The sequence below is a fragment of the Sander lucioperca genome, chromosome 12 (assembly GCF_008315115.2).
Source record: "Sander lucioperca isolate FBNREF2018 chromosome 12, SLUC_FBN_1.2, whole genome shotgun sequence".
Classification (NCBI taxonomy): Eukaryota; Metazoa; Chordata; class Actinopteri; order Perciformes; family Percidae; genus Sander; species Sander lucioperca.
In genome coordinates this window covers 34,478,747-34,501,613 of record NC_050184.1, presented here as the reverse complement: position 1 = coordinate 34,501,613, position 22,867 = coordinate 34,478,747, and the positions used below count along the sequence as shown (strand labels likewise).

The window sequence follows — 22,867 nt, the reverse complement described above, 5'->3', positions numbered from 1 at the left end:
GCCGACAGGCTCAGATTAATAAAGTGTCTGACACCATTATGGAAAGGATTTCTAAGGAGGTCAACCTTTCTGTTAAAGAGTAAGATCCTTTTTTTTAAACATAAAAACATTTTTTCGAAATTGCGTTCGCTAAACCCACCAGACTCCGTGTAAATAAACAGTAATTTTAGCATCGTAAAACACACTTCATTTAAAGTCGACAGGAAAACAAAATAAAACTATGGAAAGCCGTTTTGGGTCATCTTTCCACTTTTCCAACCATCACAACTCTAGTTTTGGTTGAAATAAACACATAGTTTACAGATTTACATGTGAAAATATGTTGGCTCTATACACGCTAAAAGTATTGCTTTTTTAAATAGAGTCTGGTGGGTTTAGCGCTAGTGACCTCAGAGCTGTTTCTGGTTAAACAGAAAGATGTCAAAGAGGTTTTAAAGGTCTATCTCCCTAGGGATCCTTTCCATAATGTTGTCAGACACTTAGAATAATAATCTGAGCCTGTCAGTAGCAAAAACAGCACTTTTAGCGAACCAAACTGATGCTGAACATTTGCCCTTTAGGGTTACATTGCAGCCCAGTCTGTGGCTTCCCGTTAAAGCGTTCACGCTTAATACTGGACCAATTTCAAAGATTGTTGTTCCTATCAGTCACTTAGACACAAAAACAAAGGAAAATAGAGTCCAGGTTGAAAAAAATACGGTAGTTAACCTTTTAAACGTGATGGGAGGACCTTTGGCCTTACAGATCCAAAGATGAAACCCCAACATAGTCAGCGACTGTTGAGTTTCTAGACATGCAAGAGAAGAGCAGCAAGTCATTCTCATAGTTTAAGTAGCTAACAGTAAGTGAACTGCATGCTTGTGAACGCTGCATTTTTTTATTTTTATTAAGCCTCCTTTTATCGATGTGCCTACTGCAGCTAAACTCTGGAACATCAGTAATAAAGTATCCTCAGTGGTGCTCAGTTTTTGTTTCTGAAGGTTAAAGAAATAGTTCAACATTTTTGGGAAATACTCTTATGTTCTTTCTGGCGAAGTCTGCCTGTTGAAAATAAGGCTACAGCCTGACGCCGGTTATCTTAGCTTAGCACAAAGACTGTAACCGGGGGGAACATTATGGACAAATATTATGGATTACGGAGAGGTTTTTTTTGTATGGATGAAACAAAGACAATATAACCGGATAATTAGTAGGGGTGGGAATCACCAGAGGCCCCACGATACGATATTATTGCCATTTTAAACATTATGCTGCGATATATTGCAATGTATTACCATTTCTTCTACTTTTGATGTCCTCAAAGGAAATCTGTTTTATCTAAAAAATATAAATTTCTGTTTGTTCATTTGACTCAACTGCACCAGCTACCTAGTGGACTGAAAAAGCAATTGATTATTCTATTATTCTAGAACCAAAAAGTTAAAATTGTCTGTTGTTTAAATTGTCATGTGCAATTCATATAATAAAAGATTGATACTTGGGGGCCGTGTATTGATACAGTATTGTCACGGAAAATGTCATAATACTACTGTATGTTGTATCGAGCAGATACCTTTGATAGATACTTTATTGATCCCTAGGGAAATTTAGGAAAATGTTATTCTAAGTAGAGGCCCTCGTTAAAGTAAAGTTTTTGACCGCTAGCAGCGCTATGAAGCAATGTTCTTTTTAGGATGAGGGTGATTGATAACGCACAAAGCATGCGCAGCAATGCTCCCACAAAGGCAGTGAAGAAGAAGACTGCTAGTACGCAAACATGGATGTGAAGAATGAAAATATATTTAAAAAAAATAGGCTTTACAAATATTTTACGCAGAAGGAAATGTATTCAACAGTTCATTAGAGCTCAAAGATACACGTTTTATAAAAATCTTTTCACACTCAGCTGCAACTACTGTCCATTGTTTATTAGAAGTATATTAGCAACATGCTAACAGCTTTTCAAATGTGACTCTGCAGAATGAACTTGCCTGCCTGCAGTTTAGTTTATGGTAACCGCACTGTAAACATTATACAAACACGGTACGTGAGTTTAAGAATATACTGTACCTACAAAAACGGATTCAACGTCACAAACTTGTATATAAACTTAAGAAAACAACGATGCATTGACACTACAACATTGTCATAACAACATTAAAGCTCAAATTGAGATTCTTTTTTGCACTTCCAGTTACTGGCGACCCATCGCCAACATTGACCAACTTTTCTTGTTGCAACATGATAGGCAGGGACATCTTAGGCAACCACAGCACAACGAGATCCATAAATAAACAAATAGAAAACATCTGTAAATACAATCCTAAAAAAGAAATTCTTCATGCACATTCGACTGGTTATAAAAGGCTGCTGTAGCTCAGTTTAAGGGTCAGGAGTGACACAAGGAGATGTATCACTAGCAAGAGAGTATCAACCCGGTACAAGGCAACATTGCGTGCAACCATCCTGAAATCAAACTATGGTGACAGAAGATTCCTCCGCACACCTTTGAAGTACAAGATATTTCAACCCTCCCTGTGAAGCCACACGTCTGTTTAGTGCTAGATATCAACTGTGATTGTCGTCGTTTTTGGAATGTTAACAGATTATTGCTGTTACTGAACAAATATTTGGCTCTTGCTCTGGGCTACACATTGTAAAAAGAGTCCGCTCCACCGATTTAGCATTGCACTGTTAACACTGACAGACTCAAACAAAGGATCAAACTCCGCGCAGCAGAACCAGAGATAGTCTTTTTTTAATTCCACACATTCTTCCTCCTCGCTAAAACTAGACGCCTACATCACCCACAATGCAACTCGGCCGGAAACAGTTCTCTCGGAGTTTTGGGTGCGTTCGGCTCGTAGCGGCTAATGTAGCCTCGAGCAGCTAGCCTCAAGCAGAGATGAGGAGCAGGCTGCAGAGGTCAGGTGACCTGACTTCTTTCTAACTCCACACAGAGTTGGGTTTTTTTCTTCATTTTTTTAAGTTGTAGTCTTCAGCGCCAACCGATGCTGACTCAAATTTGGCGCACCTCCGTCTGGAGCCTCAAAAGGCTTCGTACAACTTTATTCCCAGGTGCAGTAGTACTCCAACAAATTGAATGTATTGTTTGTAGAAAAAACTATCCAAAGTAATTCACTGCTAACACAGAGATGTCCATGCCAGGGGTTGATGCATAGACTGTGTAAGTGAAGCAGAAACATCTGGATCGCCCCCTTGTGGCTGGCTGCAGTTAAAGTCATAAACCCCGCCCCCACCCATGTTAGCAACTGGGACATGGACCTAACTGAAAAAAATCAAAGTATGCCTTAAAATACATTTTTTTCCCAAAGATGGTTTTGGTCATTTTAGGTAGGTCTGATCACCCTGATGTTTGTTCAAGTGTGCATTTTTCTGATCAGTTTGGTTTTTATTAGTGATTTGATGCTATAAAAACAGGGTGTAACGTCACGACTGACAGCTGGGATTGACCATTGGTCGTGCGGGTGTATGGGCGGGACTTCGAAACCGCGGCTCCACCGCCAAAATTGCAAGATGGCTGACGCCTGTATCCGGGATATTCTGGCTTCACTTTTGTACAGTGGGAGGAAGTGGGGCCGTGTCGTCCGTCTTTTTATTACAGACTATTGTGTATGCACAGAAACACCTGTAGCCCTGTTGGGGACTGGAAGTGGCTGTGTGTGCTGCTCTTTATCGAAGGTCGGGAAGTTAAGCAGCAAGTCTTCATCCTTGAAGTGTTTTTTCTTGTAACACCAAAAACATACAGTTAAGAAACAAGCATAAAGCATAAATGTCACATTTGTGCCACTTTTCTAAGTTGTTTTTAGGTGTGGAATGGGCTGGTTGCTGCCCCTTGTGGCCAAGAGGAGGAAAACACCCCCTACCACTGTGGTTCTCACCAAGCGTAGTGTTTTTTTCTGCTTTCAAGGGGCAGTACTAAGCCCATCACTGCTTAAAGGTCCCATGGGATGAACATTTCACTTTATGAGGTTTTTTTAACATTAATATGAGTCCCCCCAGCCTGCCTATGGTCCCCCAGTGGCTAGAAATGACGATAGGTGTAAACCGAGCCCTGGGTATCCTGCTCTGGAATCTTCCCTATATGTCGTCATAAGGGGAAAGGTTACGTCCCCTTTCTCTGCTTTGCCTATGGCAAGCTGGTCAAGGCCATGCCCCCACCCTCCACCTTGCCCCCCCTCTCTCCTCCTCATTAGTATTTAAAGCTACAGACACAGAAATGGCACATCCTAAGGAAAGCTCATTGTGGGACTGGCTCTAGTGGCTGTAATTCTGCACCAAGGCTGAATTTCAGGAAAGAGACTTCAGATACAGTATTAGGGGACCACTAAGGCCTATATAAAAGAGACTTCAGATACAGTATTAGGGGACCACTAAGGCCTATATAAAAGAGACTTCAGATACAGTATTAGGGGACCACTAAGGCCTATATAAAAGAGACTTCAGATACAGTATTAGGGGACCACTAAGGCCTATATAAAAGAGACTTCAGATACAGTATTAGGGGACTACTAAGGCCTATATAAAAACATCCAAAAAGCAGAATGTCATAGGACCTTTCACGCAGAACGAGGCAAATAAGACGCTGCACTTAAAAAAAAAATACTTTGACAAACAACACAGAGGTGACATTTGTGCTTCATTGAAAGTGTTGTATATTGTTGTATATTGAGTATATTTTTGGTATTACAGGAGAAAAGACCTTTAGGAGGAGGCTGCCAGTATGCTTCCCAGAATTTCTGTAACCTACGATCTGACATTCACACTCACTTCAGGCCGTGTCTGTTCAGATTCGTGGAGGTGAGAAAAGAGCCATGGTCTGTCCTCTCTCTCTCGCCCTATTTTTTGATTCTTCACATATCAACTACTTCTGTCGCTTTTCATTCAACGTACAAGTGCAACACCATGAATGCCTTCCAGTAGAGACTGTCTCAAAATGGGCACTGTTTCTGTTAAAAAACCTCCAGGTTTAGCTTTTTTTTTTTGTGATGCGTCACTCACTGCAACCGACAACCACTAAGCTTTATGCAAATAATTGCATGATGATGTCACCAATATGCAAATGAGCGTATGCCGTCATTTGCACAATTAGCGCTTTAAAAACCGAGGGAAAACCCTATGAAGGTTAAAAACAAAACACAAGCACTTAAGTGGCCAGGAGTTTGTGTAACAGCTGACTGTTTCCGGCAACAAGCTCCAGCACAAAGCACAGTTTCTCCGTCTCTTTTCTTTCTCTCTTTCTCCGTGAAATAAGCTGCCTTCAAGTACGGCCGGCAATGTCAAGATCTATAAGCAATCTGGTGGAAAACCAACATTGTGAAGTATAAAGTCTACTCGTGCTACATTGGGGGGTTAAAGAACACAACAAGATGTCACACAAATGGGCCTTTTTTTTTAGTGATACTCCCCACCACCGCACATTCCCGCGGCGAATCACTGGACCAACTGATCTAGTGTGAATGAACACTAACCGTTGGGTTTGGTTAAATTCCCCCACCTTTGACTTGAAGGCAGCGGCTTCCCTAAACTTTACTATCCATCCGAGACGGTCTCCCCACGCAGTGAGACCAAACGGGGCTAAGAAACAACAGGTCCTTTTGTAACTCAGCCAGTCAACAGACTGCTACAATGAGGGAGAACACACTGAAAATGTCAACATGGGGTTCTGGGCCCAAACTCAGTGCGCCGGGTTCACATCCTGGTTCTGGTTTTGGATGGGATTGTTGTTGAGATTGTGGAGTGCGTGTGGGCGCTGGTGCCGGTGCAGGTGGATGGCGTTCGACTCGGGCATGTCGGCGGGTTCGAACGCACTGGACACCTGCGGCATGAACTGGCGGAATATGCTGACGCTGCCGTGCCAGAATGTGGGCTGAGGCAGTCGTCCGGCAAGAGTCCACGAGCGGGTGGTCGGGTCGTACGCCTCCACCACATCAGACAGCTCAAACGTGTTGTCGTAACCACCAGACACATACAATTTACCGCCCAGGGCCGCCACACTGCCTCCAACGTGGACCTGGATAAAAGAAATGAGACCAAGAACAAACGGTAGGAAAATGTAAGATACAAGTGAAAGGAAGTCAAAGGAAATTTAAAAAGCTTTATAATTCTTTTTTTAGGTTATTTTTGGGGCATGTTTGGCCTTTATTTTGACAGGACAGCTGAAGACATGAAAGGGGAGAGAGAGGGGGAATGACATGCAGCAAAGGGCCACAGGTCGGAGTCGAACCCGCGCCGCTGCAAAGGACTCAGCCTTTATAATTCTTTTTAAGATTATTTTTTTGGGGCTTTTCCCTTTATTAGATGGTGACAATGGATAGACAGGAAAGGTGGGAGAGAGATGGGGGATGACATGCAGAAAAGGACAGCAGGTCGGATTCGAACCCGTGCCGCTGCAAAGGACTCAGCCTACATGGGGCGCACGCTCTTACTGGGTGAGTTAGAGGCCGCCCCTTTACACTCCTTTTTTAATTATTCAACTAATAGGATTATTTATCGATTTATTTAGCTATACTTTGGACTCATCTGACAACCGTTTTCTGCCTTTTGACAGTTTTGGGACTGATTGGTTGATGTCATATTATCAAAAGGCAGTAATCAATTACATTCCCTGCCAACACAGCTTGAAGTCATCAAACTGAAGCCATTAAAAAGGCTACTTTCATTCACGCGTCACCTTTGCTGTATTCAACAACTAGTGACGCACAGCAAGCAGCTGTTGTTATTTTTCATCTTTGGACACAGTGCGGTGTTGTTGACACTTCTGTTCGCTGGTCAGAAGAATTACAGATCACAACAGTTACTAATAATAAATCATGCTGGCAGACTAGTGCCAGACGTGAAATACAAACCTGGGTCATCGGACTAATTTTGTCCCACTCGTTCTTTTGAGGATTATAAACATCCACCTCGGCCGAGTCATCCCTACAAATAGAGACACACCGAAGTCAAGCTGCAGCCAAAACAATCATCACTTCAAATGTAGACATGCAAACTTTGCTGACTGCTGCAACAACGTTGGATTATATACAAACATTTCTTTCTGGACTTTTAAATAATGAATCACATCCCAGTATTCTACATGTAAGTGAGACAGATCATTTAAAATAATAATTTAACTGTATATTTAACGCCTGACTAACTTTACCTTTGCATTGTCACTTCTGTAACATGATTAAGATATTTTGCACATTGATTTTGTATTTTACAAAAGCACCACATTCTCTATAAAGTGCAATCTTGTTTCGTCATTTCTCACAGTGCGAAACCGGGCAGAAAAGAAGACTAACATGAGTCTCATAGTTTACTAGATGAAAAAGTTAAAGGGTAACTACCGTTTTTCCAACTTGGACCCTATTTTCCTATGTTTTTGTGTCTAAGTGACTGATGGGAACAACAGTCTTTGACACTGGTCCAATATTAAGCGAGATCGCTGCAGACGGGAGCAGCTAAACAGGCTACAATGTAAGTTAATAGGGCAATTGTCCAGCTTGTATTTACCTTCACTAAAGTGCTCGCTTTGCCACTGACAGGCTCAGATTAATATTCTAAGTATCTGACACCATTATGGAAAGGATTCCTTCAGAGATAGACCTTTAAAACCTCTTTGAGATCTTTCTGTTTAACCAGAAAGCGCTCTGAGGTCACTAGCGCTAAACCCACCAGACTATTTAAAAAAGTAATACTTTTCACATGTAAATCAGTAAACTATGTGTTTATTTCAACCCAAACTAGAGTTGTGATGGTTTGTAAAGTGGAAAGATGACCCAAAACGGCTTTTTATAGTTTTATTTAGTTTCTGTCCACTTTGAATGAAGTGTTATTTTACGATGCTAAAACTACTGTTTATTTACATGGAGTCTGGTGGGTTTAGCGAACACAATTTTGCAGATGTTTTTATGTTGAAAAAAAGGATCTTACTTTTTAACAGAGAGGTCGACCTCCTTAGAAATCCTTTCCATAATGGTGTCAGACACTTAGAATATTCATCTGAGCCTGTCGGTGGTAAAACAAGCACTTCTGTGAAGGTAAATACAAGCTGGACAATTTCCCTATTAACTTACATTGTAGCCTGTTTCGCCGCTGCCGACTGCAACAATTTTGCTTAATACTGGACCAGTGTCAAAGATTGCTGTTGCCATCAGTCACTCAGACACAAAAACATAGGAAAATAGGGTCCAGGTTGAAAAAAACGGTAGTTACCCTTTAAGATGCCTTTTTTCATAAAGTGTTTACCAGATGTGGAAGAAGTACTCAAATATAGTTGAGCAGAAGTATAAAAGTAGCATAAAATGGAAATACTCAAGTCATGTTTTCTCCTCACCTGATGAAGTAGATGAGGCTTTTGAGGGTCACAGTTTTGGGTGTGAAGGACCATGGCGGCAGCTGTCCACAGCTGACCATGGCCCAGTGGTTGGAGTCTGCATCGTAGCTCTGGATGGCCATGGTGTCCTCCCCGGTCAGGGAGCCTATGGCATAGAGGCGTCCGTTGCACGTGGTGACCGAGCAGTTGTCCATGGCGTGCAGCATGGGCGGTAAGGCCTCCCAGCAGTCCAGAGCGTGATCGTAGCGCTCCGTGCTGTCCGACGCCACCACATAGAGCTGACCTTTCAGCACACTAGAGCTGTGGTATTCGCGGGCCTTCAGCATGGGCGCTGCCTCTGTCCACTCGTTAACGCTCGACTTGTAGCGCCACACGCCGTCGTAGAGGCGAGAGCCATCGGAGCCACCTGGAGGACACAGACAGTGTCTCTACGGTTAATATGCATCAATGATTTACATTTGTTGCTGCTAGGGGTGCACAGAAATGAATTTTCTTGGCCGAAGCCGAAACTGAATGTGATGAAAAACATGGCTGAATGCAGGGTTTTTTTTCGCATTTAGGATCGGAATCGTTAAATATTGCCGTTTCTTTGACAGTTTTGACTGTGCTTCCACGCTGCCGAAAAGTTTGCTGCATTCTTAAAGTGTGCGCGCCTTTCACTCTATGCTGGCTGCTATTTGATAGTGTCATAAAAAACATCATTGTTTGGTCAAATTTATTCAGTCTTTTCACTTATACATTGAAAGTGCTTTTTTTTTTGCCATTTTCGGTGCATCCCTAGTTGCTGCCTAGCATCATTGTGCACAATAACTGCAAATAATTATTTATATATACACACACACACACACACACACACACACACACACACACACACACACACACACACTTTGTTACTTGCTACTTTGTTGCCCTTAAAAAAAGCATTAAGTACCTTCTTAATACAATTATACTGTATACTTATGTAAAATAAAAGGTTATGACATAAAATCTAAATCTGCCTGTCAACATTATCTAGTCATATGCTGCTGTTATTTCTGTCATGGAAGGAGTAAGCTACCAGTGCTAAATTTGAGGTCTTGCAGGAGACACAAGCTCTGAGTCAAGGTCTGGGATTATCCCTTGAGGGAAACACAATGAAGATGATAAGACCACTGCTGTCCTGGCAGCACACCATGTCCTGCCTCCCGTTGCCTCGTCCACAGAGAGACCCGCTAGCCAAGGAGCCTGCAGTTTATTTATAAGCACAGCCTGACGGCCATTTCATAAGATGAAGGAGCGGGAATGAAAATCTACTGACTGGAGCGTTCACATTACAGTGACTCTCATATACATGGCAACTGTAACCGCTGCACACTGTCTGTGTGGCCTGTCCTCCAGTAAGTGGGACACCAGATAAAGCTGAAGTCTAACTTCAAGATGGAGTACATTATACTCTGGGCTACATTTATACTAGGGCTCACAATTATTATTATTTTATTATTAGTGAAACAGTTAAACAAATCAACCGGGAAAACACCTTAAACTGTGAAATTTCCCTTACATTTTTTTTCTCCATTTTAACAGTTTTTTCATTCACAACAAACAAAATAAGAGTTTACTTTACTTACTAAAACTTAGTGTTTTTCTCGATTACATTGTTTTTGTGATCGTGAGGAGCCGAAATTGAAATCTCAATCAAAATTTGAATAATTGCACAGCCCTATTTCATACATACATTTTCTATACTCCTATTGATTTCCTCAACTTTCAACATCATTACTGGAAATTTGCATTGAGTTTTCATGCAAGACCTCAATATTTATACCGTGTAGAAAGGTTTTTTGAATAACTCGTTCTCTCTCTGAATAACTTACCTGTGACGTACATATCGTTTCCGAGGGCAGCTATGCTGTAGCCCCCTCCGAGGTGGTCGGGGAACTCGGCCAGGTAGCGCCACTGTCCGGTCTGGGGGTTGTAACAGTCCACTGTGACCAGCTCATCGCAGTCTTGGTCGCAGCCTCCTACCACCACCAGGATCTCGGCCAGCCCCGTGGACGGCCGCGGCCGCATTCGGTGGCAGGGCCTGTCGTGGCGGTCGTACTCGCAGGACTGGAAGCTACGGGCCTCGTTCACCATGCGGAGGCAGGTGGGCGACAGGTAGACGAGCGGGTCGCTCTCCACGTGGGCCAACAGAAAGAACCTCCGGACGAAGGGGAGTCGCACCTGCTGTAGGAGCTCGGGCCAGTAGTGCAGCCTTCGCTTGAGGTCAGCCTTCACCCAGCGCACGGCGATCTGATAAACTGCCTCCTCTTTGTCCACGCAAAGCTCGTCATCTGACAGAAACTCGAAGAGGCGCTTCCACGGCAACCGCTCAAAGTCCTTCGCTTTGGCCAGCTCCATTATGTTTTTGAGGACAAAGCGACGAGCGCTGGTCGCCAGCTCGCGGCAAGCGTAGGCCTCGGCAAAGTCCTGGATCTCTAAGCAGTTGGAAACGTCCAGCCGCTGCTCCAGGAAAGCGCAGCAGGCCTCTTTGACAGAGGGGAACTGAAACAGATCGGCCGTCTTCAGCAGGACGTCCACGTTCTCCTGGGTGACGGTGACCCGTCCGGTGTAGCAGAAGTCCACCAGCAGGCCCAAAAGCTCGGCTGACACCTCGTGTAGAACTACTCGGTCCATAGCGCTCTCCCTCAAAGTTCCTGCGAACATGGCCCGGAAGTATGTGCTGGCAGCGGCCAACACTGTGCGGTGACAGTGGAACTCGCGGCCCTCGGCACACAAAGTCACGTCGAAAAACTTGCGCTCGGCGCGGAGTTCGTGGATCCCCCGCAGCAGGTTAAAGGCATGGGCCGTGTCGAAGAAAGGCAAGGTGGACGGTTGTGTCTGCAAGACTGGCTTTTCCATCTCTCCTCTGGGTATCTCAGTTTCCGGTGGTTGTGGTCAGAACGATGTTTTCGTCTAAAACTGATAAACATCAGAAACATACATCAAATTCCAACCCAACACGTGGTACGTATCATTATGTTACACACCATGTAGGGCCGCAACTATAAAATGTCACAAAATAGAGAAAAATACCCATCACAGATTCCTAAAGCCCATGTCTTCAAATTGTTTATTTTGACCGAGCAACAGTCCGAAACCCAAAGATATTAAGTTTACAATCACTTAAGACCAAGAAATGCAGCAAATCCTCCCTCCATTGGGGGATTTGGGACATTTTTGATTGAAGAATTACATAAATGATTGAAGATTATCAAAGTAGCTGACGATTAATTTTCTGATGCTTGACGATTCAAGTAACCGACTAATTGTGGCAGCTCTAATAGCATGTTGTCAAACCTATAAAAACGAAATCTATACACAGTGGTCAGTAATGGGGAAGGATGGCAATATTTAAACATTTAAAACAGCATTTAACAACATTTATATAAGTATTACAGTTAAAAAAGCAAAGAACAAAAGCAAAAGAGATGTATAGATTTACATTTCTACAACCTCTGACGCCAGATGAAATGCCTAAAAGCAAAGAACAAATTCATTTCCATCAGCTAATTTCACTGATAAGTAGTGGTTATTTGAGAAACTATACAACCAAACATTTAAGAATCGTAACAGCCCTCTAAAATATGCTATATTTGTTTGAATAAAATAGATATTTTTGTAACCTAAAAACTGTTCTTTTTCCTACCTGATGAGCACCTCCAGGCACGTTTCGTACAACAGTCTAGAAGAATCTAGCGAATCTCAGCGTGACTCGGTACATTTAAGCTCAAGCTTCTTACTGTGTTTAAGATACAGAGCTTGCTTGTGCTTAGGGGTTATAAATACACCAGCAGTGTCCATTTCCAGGCAAGAGTGGGTGGGGGTGTGGGGGTGTGGGGGCTTAGGGAGAACACCTAACATGCTCTCCCCCCACTGGTATGTCTCGGTGGTCAGTCAGCGTAAGTAAGTGGTCTTTGAGAGAGGAGCCAGCTGAGCCCGGGCCTCCTCACCACCATCAGCAGAACAAACCACAGAGCTTCCTGTCAGAATGTTCTGCAGTCAGGTTACCAAAGTAGCCTGATCCCAGCTAACAAACAGGAAGATGGACGGCTCGAGGGCCAAAAACTATACTCTCAATCGACATTCAGAACTGGCACGAATGTAAAATTGTACATTTACATGCATTACAGTTGGCTACGAGATGTAGCTGCACTTTGTGTTCAATTACAAATGTTAGAAATTCACTAATTGTAAATATGTGAGAGTTCCAGCTACTGAAATTCGACAATTTACTGCTTTTCCTTGTCTTACATTATTATAGTAAACTGAACCAGAGCAGCAATGATTAGTCGATTAAGACAGTGGTTCCCAACCTTTTTGGTCAGACAGCCCTGTCAGTTTAACATACGTAACCCTTCATCGATTACCAATGTATGTTTTAAATGGATAACACTATTCATTATAGAAGAATAGATATTGCTCATTTTGTCATACAATTGAACTGTCAATATTTAGGTTGGTTTGGTCAGAAATTGTATTACTACTTAGAGTGAAGCTGAAAACAAATCTATTTTTCCCCCCAAATTAGTTGAGCTGTTGTTGATGTTGCTTTTCTCTATTTAATATCATTGCAAAGTGAATATCTTTAGGTTTTGGACTGAAAAAAAATTGACGTCACTATGGATTGTATTGTAATGGGCATTTGATATTATTTTCTAACATTTTATAGACTGAAACGAATAATTAATTAATTGAGAAAACAATCAGCAATAATATAGATAACTGAAGCCATAATCTGAATATATTTGAGTTTTGGACTGAAAAAACATGAATCAATAAAGAATATTGTAAGCCCTGAGCTAAATGTGGAAACTTTGTTGCATATTTCATATTTTTTGTCTTAAGGCCATAAATGTGACAAAATGTGGAGTCCTGAGTCCTTTGCAGCGGCCCGGGTTCGAATCCGACCTGCGGCCCTTTGCTGTGTGTCATCCCCCCATCTCTCTCCCACCTTTCCTGTCTATCCACTGTCACCTCAAATAAAGGGAAAAGCCCCCCAAAAAATCTTAAAAAAAATAAAAAGTTTAGTGAAACACCACATGATAATTTATTACCTTGTCCCTTGGTGGTTTTGAAAAGACTGCTTAAATCATTCATGGCTGTTCAATCAAAAGTATATCGGATTTTGATATTGTACTGTATTGGAGATTACATTTCAGCTATTCACTCCGGTTACATCACCAGAACATACTGTAAAAGATGAGTTGCTATTGACTTAGTAGGTACCTACACTGAAGGCCTTTCTAGGAATCTTGTCAATGTCTGAGGATTATCTTCTGAAAATACACAGGTATCTTCTTACAGCGATTTGTTTAAAGGTTGTAATAAAGCCCCTTGTCCTCTGGCCAAAGGACTACACATTCCACACGAGGGTTCAACAATGCCGCGGTGCACATACTGTACCTCTGAGGGATCAAACTGCTCTCCTGAAAGGCAGACAGGACGACCTCACAACCCACACATGCACGTAACTGCAAAAACACACAGTGTAACTTCTGTGTAAGTGATTCCCTTTATGTTAAGAGGGGATAATGGCATTTCCTTACATAGACGTGAGCTTTCCTGTCACTCAGTTGTGTATGCGATTTCTTACTCCCACTGCCCTCTGTTACAAGGAATGAAAAAAATTGGAGTCAACTATTCAACTATTACATCAGGTACATGTTTTAGCCGTTTTATCTTTTACTATACGCATTATCACAAAGAGCAAAGCCATGATTTAGCTTAATACCGCGACAGTCAGAAGTATTGAGCAACTTACAACTGGTGTGTTTACCAACCAGATCCAAGAATAGCCGACAGAAATTTATGCTAGTTAGATGAGAGGGAGGGGAACAGTAGAGGTGTGGAAACAATCTCACTGCTATGACTGACGAGTACAGAGAGACCAGTGTAAGAGCCAGCATCGAAGAGAAATGGACCCTATGCCCTTTTTAATCACTTACTATAACAGTATAAGCCTGTCTGCTCCAGGAGCTGAACTCATGACCTGTAGTTATATTCAGGACAAAAGCACTGCAGAGTACAGTGTCAGAGGACTTTAGTGGCATCCAGCAGGACAAAAGTCTAGAGGAAGGTGGTGGGTGTTATTTTCTATTCCTTAAAATAGTTGATGAGAAGGTCTATTCTATGGATGTATAATACAACCTGAATACAGCGTTCGAGGTGGAGCCCCTGTTCATTCACAGGGTTCATACGCATTTTAAACAATACTTTTCCATGACTTTTTGGCAAATTTCCATGACTGTGTATTCCGGAAAATGTCAGTCGACATTATACAATAAGAATAAAAATCTGTGTTAAAGTTTACCCTCAGAGGTTTAACAATAAAATGAAAATGTTAAAACATCCAGGAACAAGACTAAGAGTCTACAGACATGCTGGCAGCTTTAAGCTAAATGCTATTGTAAGCATGATGCAAACATGCTCACAATGACATGGTTAGCATGTTGATGTTTAGCAGGTAAAATGTTTGCCATTGTTGCCCTCTTATGTTAGCATGCTAGCATTTGCTAATTAGCACCAAACACAAATCCATCAGCTGAGACTGATGGGAATGTCATTAATTATATACAAACCAAAGTATAGGACAAACTGAACTTTGACCTGATGATGGCACTAGAGGAAAACTCTAAACAAAATTATTGCAAATAATTCTGAGGGAGACATCAATGTTGCATGCAATTCTATTGCAATTCAAAAGAGAAAACCACCTGGCTTCCAAGAGTCCAAGTTTTCAGTGAGTGTATAATGTTTATTCAGGTGCTGTTCTGTGCATGTGAAAGGGGTAAATCAAAAAAAGGCCCAGTTTACATGAAGCTGCTTATAGTGTGTCCTCTATCTCTTGGTTTAAAGGCTAGCATTGCCCCTAGCTGCTGCAAGCTTGGAATTACCACCACAAGACAATTTGCATACAGGCTTCAACACTGTTTTGCATTTTTGCCATCTCAGTAGAATAGCTTTACTGTGTACAGAATTACCTTGGCTATTCATATTTAATATCTTAGTTTGCAAGTGTCAAGCTTAGGCTGCTTTGAATATCAGCTTAGTACATGACAGAGTATATGAAAAGAAGCATATAACCTTCAAGACTTTTTTTTTTTTTTCTGCAACAGCGCTCAGATTGGTGTGGTGGAGCACAGCACCTGGTACTAGGCTAACAACCACGCCAAGACAGCTGCTCTGACTGCTGTCGCTCCGGGCTGCTGGGTCCGAGGCAGCCGGAGTGGAGTGACATAAACCCCGTGGTTCTCCACAGCTGAGCCCGGCCATAAAAAGGCAACCGCGCCACACTCATCTCATCCCCCACTGAAGGGGGGCCAGCACGAGGCTAGTGCTCGTGCTTAGAAAGACTGTAGCTCCCAAGACGGCGCCCGCCTGTATACGAGAATGCGACTGTCTTTATAATCTATCTTTTTAATAAACTGTCTGTACGTTTACAAAGTTCTCAATGCTTCGGTTAACATTTAGGTTCCCTCATTAGGCTACCGTTGAAGTGTGGTGATATTTTGAGCCTTTTTAGTGGTATAAATAGCAATTTGTTTTTACTTTCCCTGTGCCCCGAATACTAGCGTTGTAAGCTAATCAGCGGTACGCGCTAGCTTGTTTCAAGCTACAAACCCATTCAATTAGCATGAAAACATGTCTCAGAGAGCGATTGAGTGGGTACACATCTGTTATTAACCCCTAGGTTCGTTTTGCGCCGGAATTGTCCTTTAAATTAAATCAGAAGCACATTTACTCAAAGTGAACGTACACCCAGTTGAATATTCTGGCTGTGTCGCCACCTAGTGTTTGCTCCATGCAATGCCCCCACCTGATGCAATACATCAGTTCACATTACACTCCTGTGCAACACTACATCACACTTGGGTGTAATCCAAAGTCAAACAGACTACACCCATCCACAATTAAATCTGAGAAGTCACTGCAACACTGGTTATTCTTGCAACGAAGTGTAAAGTTTGTTCTGAATATGCAGTCTGCAAACATTGCAAAAAAGTTAGTCTCATACTCAGACCTTTTTTTTAACAATAAATCAAGAAGAGTATTTCATGTTTCAATGATAAGCCTTGTTCCAAGTTATTCTCGCATTGCCAGACCTTCCTCCATAACGCTGTGGAGTAACGTCTGGCTACACCACACTATTACTATTACTACATTCTAGGATAGGAGAAAAAAAAAAAAAAAAACACTGGGTTGTTGGCTTTTCTTTAAACCAATCACAATCGTCTTGGGCGACGCTAAGTTCCGGACGCAGCGACGGTGGCTCTACAAAATAGTCTCCGGAAGGAAGTTGTTTAGGTGGAACATTCGCACCCCGCAAAAGAAACCGCCACATACAATATTGAATGAAGTTAACTGTTCACACAATACAGTAACGTGAGCTATTTAAATTAGCCGGATACATGCTTACACGTAATTTGCTCTTACCAATGTATCGCCGTGTGTACTTCGTCCATAGCCAACGCCCACTAGTCGGTGTCAAAATGTCCAGTAAGATAGTAGTCTCGCATTGCCAACCTTCCACCTGAGAGTTATGCTCATCAGCGGTTAAGTTAATCGTCCTGACAGCCTACATTAGCCCTTACTCAGTTAACCGAATAATGATGAAAACTGTAGACTTGATTTGGTTGTCAATTACAATTATATTCATGACAGTACTCATTAAAGAAATGTTGAATGTTTTTTTTAAGGGTAACATTTTTTCAAAACGTCTCATGTTTCACAATGCTAGCAACCTAAACAAAGAGGACATTTATAGTTAAGTGTTTATCAATCTTTCTGCCACTTGATAACAATTTTGTAGCTCCATGGTTGCTAGCAATCTGAACATTGATGCCATCGCAACAATTTGAAAGATGATTTTATCACATTTATGTTCTACTAATAGGTGTTTTAACAGCATTTAAACATGAGTCATTCGCCAAGTTTAATTTCACCTTTGTAGTTTTAGATAATTTTGTATAAAAATAAGGACAGGCTGCTGGCTGTCTCCTACATTAAACTGTAAGCCTGTGATTACCACATGAACACATTTACAATGTATACGAATATTGTAAACATCTATACTGATTAAGAATAAATGCATGTTGTATCAAATTATTACGTATTAGATTATCTTTCATATGTTCATAATATATTTCATAATTTATACAGACAATATTATTAATGTATATTAATATTATTAGTATTGCCTAACTTTTTGAGACCGCTTCTATGAAAAAAATACATATAGGCTGCTAATATAACTATTTAAGTCGTAAAAACAAGGAGAGGAGGGGGGGAGAGCCTATGGCTGAGGCAATAATACGATACACTGACAATAACAATATAAATCGATTTCAGAATCATATGTATTATATTACTGGATTAAAATAAGTGATGCGTTTATGTGTTCACATCATAATGCATAAAACATTGATTTATATTCTGTATTAATAATCTAAATCTGCAAAGCATCTAAAGCTAATAAATAAATAAATAAATGACGTGGAGTAGAACTAGAAATAAAATGGAAATACCAAAGTACAAGTACCTCAAAGTGTAGCTAGCTACTTCAGTAGCTTACAGTGAGTACTTGAGTAAATGTACTTAACGTTAGTTACATTCCACCACTGGTTATTATAATAAACATTTGCATCGCTCAGGCCATGCAGCCATACAAGTCCACATTATTGAGCACAGTGAGGCCTCAGTCAGAGAAAAAAATGTCTCTTTCCAAAGCCATGTTTGGCCCGTGATAATATTCAAAGGTAGTAGCTAATGCTAGATATAACGTTAGCTCAGATACAGTGCTAGGCCCAAATACACACAGTCACTAAAAGCTACTAATGCTAACAACACGGCGCACGAAAAATTGTTCCTTCTGTCTAGCTAACTGTACTCAACTTTCCGCCGCATTACGTATCGACTCAATTTTCAAAACACCCGTGTACAGTAAGTGCTAGAAGGCCACTTAGTTCGTGTTTATGATAGCGTATAGTCTACATACCGAACATGGTTTTGAAGCACTAACATGGCCTCAATTCACCGCCTAAAAGAACATAAAAGTCATGTTTATACAAAGTTAGTAACGCTCGTGATGTTCCTATCGGACATAATGTTACGTTACTGCTGCTGTCAATCTGTCCTCCGCTTGGAAGGAAATAACCTTAAAAACATGCCAACACAGTTTTAGTCAACTTACCAGTATTTGTCTTTACTGGATGTTAATCATTTTAAAGAGTGTAACGAGTTAACGCCGTAGTATCGAGCTGAAATTAAAGTTTGATGCTGCAGATCTCTTCGGCCTCTTCTGAGCCATGATACCCTTAACTGTAATGAATGTTGTCTTCAAGGGCTGTCGGAACTATCAAACTTCACACGCAGACAATCCCACACTAGACAACCATTGGTTAGTAAACTGTTAGGAATTGTATGTGATGAATAATTCCTGGTATATGATCGTTATTTTGCTATTGGTTTAAGTATTTGTTTGTTTGGCATAGAGTCTACATTTTCTACTCATTCTGTCACATTTCTGTACACTGCTGTTCGATGTTAAATAAAAGCACACCTACAAACCACAACAACTATTGCTTCTAGTCATACTACGACAGCTACTATACAAATAATAACAAATAATAATGAAAATGAAACAAAAACAACAATAAAAAATACTAGTAATACTAATTGTCAAAATACAGCCTAGAAATAAAAAAAAAGAATTTAGGGGGGAAAAATAAGTTGGGGAAATATGTTGCAAATAGTTTATTATTTTGTTTCAAGACGCCAAAGAAAAACTAAACTTCTCTTCTCTTGAGTACATGAACGCAGCATTTGAAACTCATAAATATCAGCTAAAACAGTAATGTAAGAAAGTATGAAAATGTTGTCAAGCATTTTTAATTGCAAGGGTCCCCATAATACACGCTTAATTACACCAGTGACTCTCATTTAATAACATAACATTGCGTAGGTTTTGTTATTAGCAGTTAGCAATGTCTGAAATCAGCTCCAGGTTCCCAAAATTACCACTGCCACCATCAAAACCAAACACAACATCCAGTCTGTGTACTGGTGCTTCACTGGTTTCAAGTTCAAGAGAAGCTTCAACTAATATTTGTTATTTCTTAAGTGAAAAAAAATCCATAATAATAATAATAATAATAATAATAATAATAATAATTTAAAAGTTCAACATTTGACTGCGTGAGAAGTTTCTCTTTTTCTGTAAAGCATCAGGAGGCAAGACCATGACTGAATACATTCAAGGTTTACTGAGAGGCTAGTTAGAGCTGTGAATATGGAGAAAATACTAAATGTTTTCATGTCAAGGTTCCCCGCATCTGGGACCTTATGTGGCAGATTTCAGTATTTATTTGTTTATTTTACAGGGACAGTGCTCATTAATCAACAGCAAAGTAACCAGTAAGAAACATCATGGGGATGTTTGTTTTAATGTGATTTGTTTTAGAGAATCTTTCTGGAAAAATAGAACCATTTTGTAATGTTATGGAGTCCTCTAGTGGCAGCTTTGGAGAATGAAACAAAAAGGCTTAAACCCCGGTCAAAAGGAGACGTAAGATGTTCTGACATGTCAAGTTAGGAAAAAGCACAGTCCCCGAATTTTGTCTCAAAAGTCCTGAATTTTTTTTTAATATTTGGAGAAAAAAAAAATTCAAAACAGTATCTCGACTGAATGTTGACATATGCCATTCTGTGATTATCCTTCCTTTAATTTTAGTCTAACAAATTCATAAATCTGCTTTTTAACTCAAGAATTAGGTATAATTTCCTATAAATTAGGTTTATTGACCATGAATTCCAAAACATACTGTAAGTGTAAATCTAGTAATGAGTTGGTGTTAGTGGTGTTTATACATGGTAGTGAAAAGAAGCGTTAAACGTCAAAAAAATGCCAAAAATGTTGAAAAAAGCGCCAAAAGCGTTAGAAAAAGGGATTGTTCTGACCCGGTAGGACGATGCATGGTTGAATTGAAGACAACACAAGGGTTAAGGTTTTTAAAATAACTTCAACTTTGTGTCATTTTCCCTCAGTTTCTCTGACTAGACCGGAAAATCAATAGAGCAAAAGTTCTATCACTGGGGAAATTGTCATGGTTGTGATTTTCTGTTATAGTTTTTCCTGTTTTATTGTGTTCATTTTTTCCCCGTTTCCTTGTTGTTTACTGTCTCTTGTGTTCTCTGTTGCGTTTTACCCTGTTTTCATCCTTGTGTATGTTTTATGCTTCAGTTTCCTGTTTTATTTTGTAGTCTCGGTTTCTCCCATGTCATGTCTTGTTTTACTTCCTGCCTTGTGTTTTCCCGCCTTTTTGATTTGTCTGCCCCACCCTGATGTGTTTCACCTGTTCCTGAGCCCTCGTGTCACCTTGTCCCTTGTTTCACCCTCGTTACCTTGTGTATTTAGTCTTTGTGTTGTCTTTGTCTGTTGTCAGATCATTGTGTGTGTATGTCTACCTCCTTTGTCTGGGTATGCCAGTTTATTTTTGGATTCCTGGTCTTTTGGTTCCTCAACAGGTTTTTTGAAATTTATTGAAAAGAATGTCTGGTACAGGATATAAAATCCTCTATTCCAGACTCAAGCAACACAAAACAAATATATATCTATATATTCACATTTTAACATGTTGTTTTCATAAAACATTAATTTCATGATTGAAATTTTCTAACAATTCATAAATAAGTTATTTAAATTACTGACAAACTTTATAATTATACATTACACCTTTTAACAGGGAAAATGTATCCAACCTATTCTTTAAAGAATTAATTGAAGAGGAACTTCTTCTGGAAGCTCATTTTATGATTTTACCACACGGAGTGTGAAAAAATTCTTTCTCTTTTCAGGTTTTCAGGGTTTGGGTACAATTTTTGCCTGCTTTCTTCAGGTCTCCTTTTGTTGTATCCCTTTTTATTTTATTAAATCCTCAAGCTCACCACTGCCCTGTTGTCTCTGCATTTTTGGGTCTGCCATTTCCCTAATCGTAACAGAAATATCAGCATTCATTCTGTGAACTCTACTCCAGCATAGTGTAACAAAACTAGGTTTCAAGATTAGAAATGCTGTTTACGTTAAATCCCTACCCTACCTATGTTATGTATAGCCTAACTTAAAAATAGTAACATGAGACAATTTTCTGTCTCTTTTTAGGTGGCAGAAGTGAAAAATCCTTAATATTTGTTGTGTTCTGGTTTCAGAATGATGAAGACAGTTGGAGAACAATTAGATATAAAATAAGATGTAGGCTCTACAGAATGTTTTTTATTCCTTGGCAACTATCATGTTTTACCCAAATGATGTACAGATTTGTAGGTATTCTATTAACAAATATCTTGAAAAATAGTATGTTTAGCTGCTGTAAATGGGAGGGGAGCAAACCCTATACTATAAAGCTGTACTGTTTCCTTACTGACCGCTTACTTATTAGGTAATCATCATCACCAAACTTCCCCACTTATATTTTCGGGGACTCTCTTAAACATCTCTTGCATTTTGGCTTTATAAAGGTAATTCAAGTCATCTTTTGAACAATGCTGTGTTTGCAAAAAGTGCTGTGCAATCAGTTTGACACACTCATAATTCAAAAGTCTGAGCTTGAAATGATGAAATCCCACCAGTCCTCCATCAAGCCTCCGAGTGTTTGCCATCCTCTCTCATCTTTTTAATTAAAAGCCTCATCAACATTTTCCTTTCTCCCACTGCCCACATTTGGAAAATAAATACTTGCTTGATGGGAGTATTCACAACCTATTCGTTGTGCAAATAAATCTCGTAATGAGGTATATTGTGCTATAATAAGCATTTTAAGATATATATTTGTGTGTTAACAAAATATATGTCTCAGCCTAAACAAAAAAAAAACTGCCACAAAACATGCATATTAAATTCAGATGATTCTTGTATGCATTAATAAAATAATCCATCATGTGTTTCCAGCCAATGTTAACCGGCAGAACACTGAATATCCCCTAAGGCGATCACACTGCTTAACATTCAGTCTGCGGAGGACTCATGTACATCTATCTACCTTTGCTGCTCACCCCTCAGAGGGGGATAATGTGGAGGCAAGAAATAGATGATGGCCCCGGAATGTAAAATGTAAAATAAAGAGTGAAATGCCCTTTGCAGTGCAATTAAGAGTGACCTGCTGCTGAACTTTCCCTGGCCTCCCTGTGTCCCTCAGGCAGTGTAGATGCGAATACTGTCCACGGACATCTTCCACAGGGGTCGCAGTGACACGTGTGCACGAAAAGGCTGTAAAATGAGCTACTCAGAGGGTCTTCTCACAATAATACAATACTGACATTTTATGTCACTTGACACAGGTTTACTAATTCAATTTTGATTATGACACTTGGTTATCCTTCTCACAGGGAGCAGGGACACGTTTGAGCCTTTAGCCACATATAGTTTTAAAGACATAGTCTGACATTTTTTTGGGAAGACAGCTATTTGCTTTCTCGTGATTTAGATGAGAAGATCGATGCCACTCTCTTCAGGACAGCTATGAAGCTACAGCC

General features: G+C 40.4%; 1 protein-coding gene across 6 annotated transcripts in view; it reads right to left on the bottom strand.

Annotated features, from left to right (window-relative positions):
• Positions 1 to 4,671: 4,671 nt before the first annotated feature.
• Positions 4,672 to 22,867, bottom strand: part of klhl21 (kelch-like family member 21) — a 130,047-nt gene continuing 111,851 nt past the window's right edge. Inside the window, exons 1-6 of one of the 6 annotated variants that reach the window (XR_004898915.1) lie at positions 11,988 to 12,334; positions 10,174 to 11,254; positions 8,321 to 8,726; positions 6,849 to 6,921; positions 5,567 to 6,013; positions 4,672 to 5,514 (exon numbers count right to left, since the gene is read on the bottom strand). Coding sequence is in view for 5 of the 6 variants with exons in the window: in XM_031290572.2 (XP_031146432.1) it covers positions 5,678 to 6,013; positions 6,849 to 6,921; positions 8,321 to 8,726; positions 10,174 to 11,200 (1,842 nt within the window). In the remaining variant the exon portion in view is untranslated. Of the gene's footprint in view, positions 6,014 to 6,848; positions 6,922 to 8,320; positions 8,727 to 10,173; positions 11,261 to 11,987; positions 12,335 to 18,530; positions 18,742 to 22,867 lie in introns of those variants that run through there. The other 5 variants (XM_031290572.2, XM_031290574.2, XM_031290571.2 and 2 more) reach the window with 5 other exon arrangements.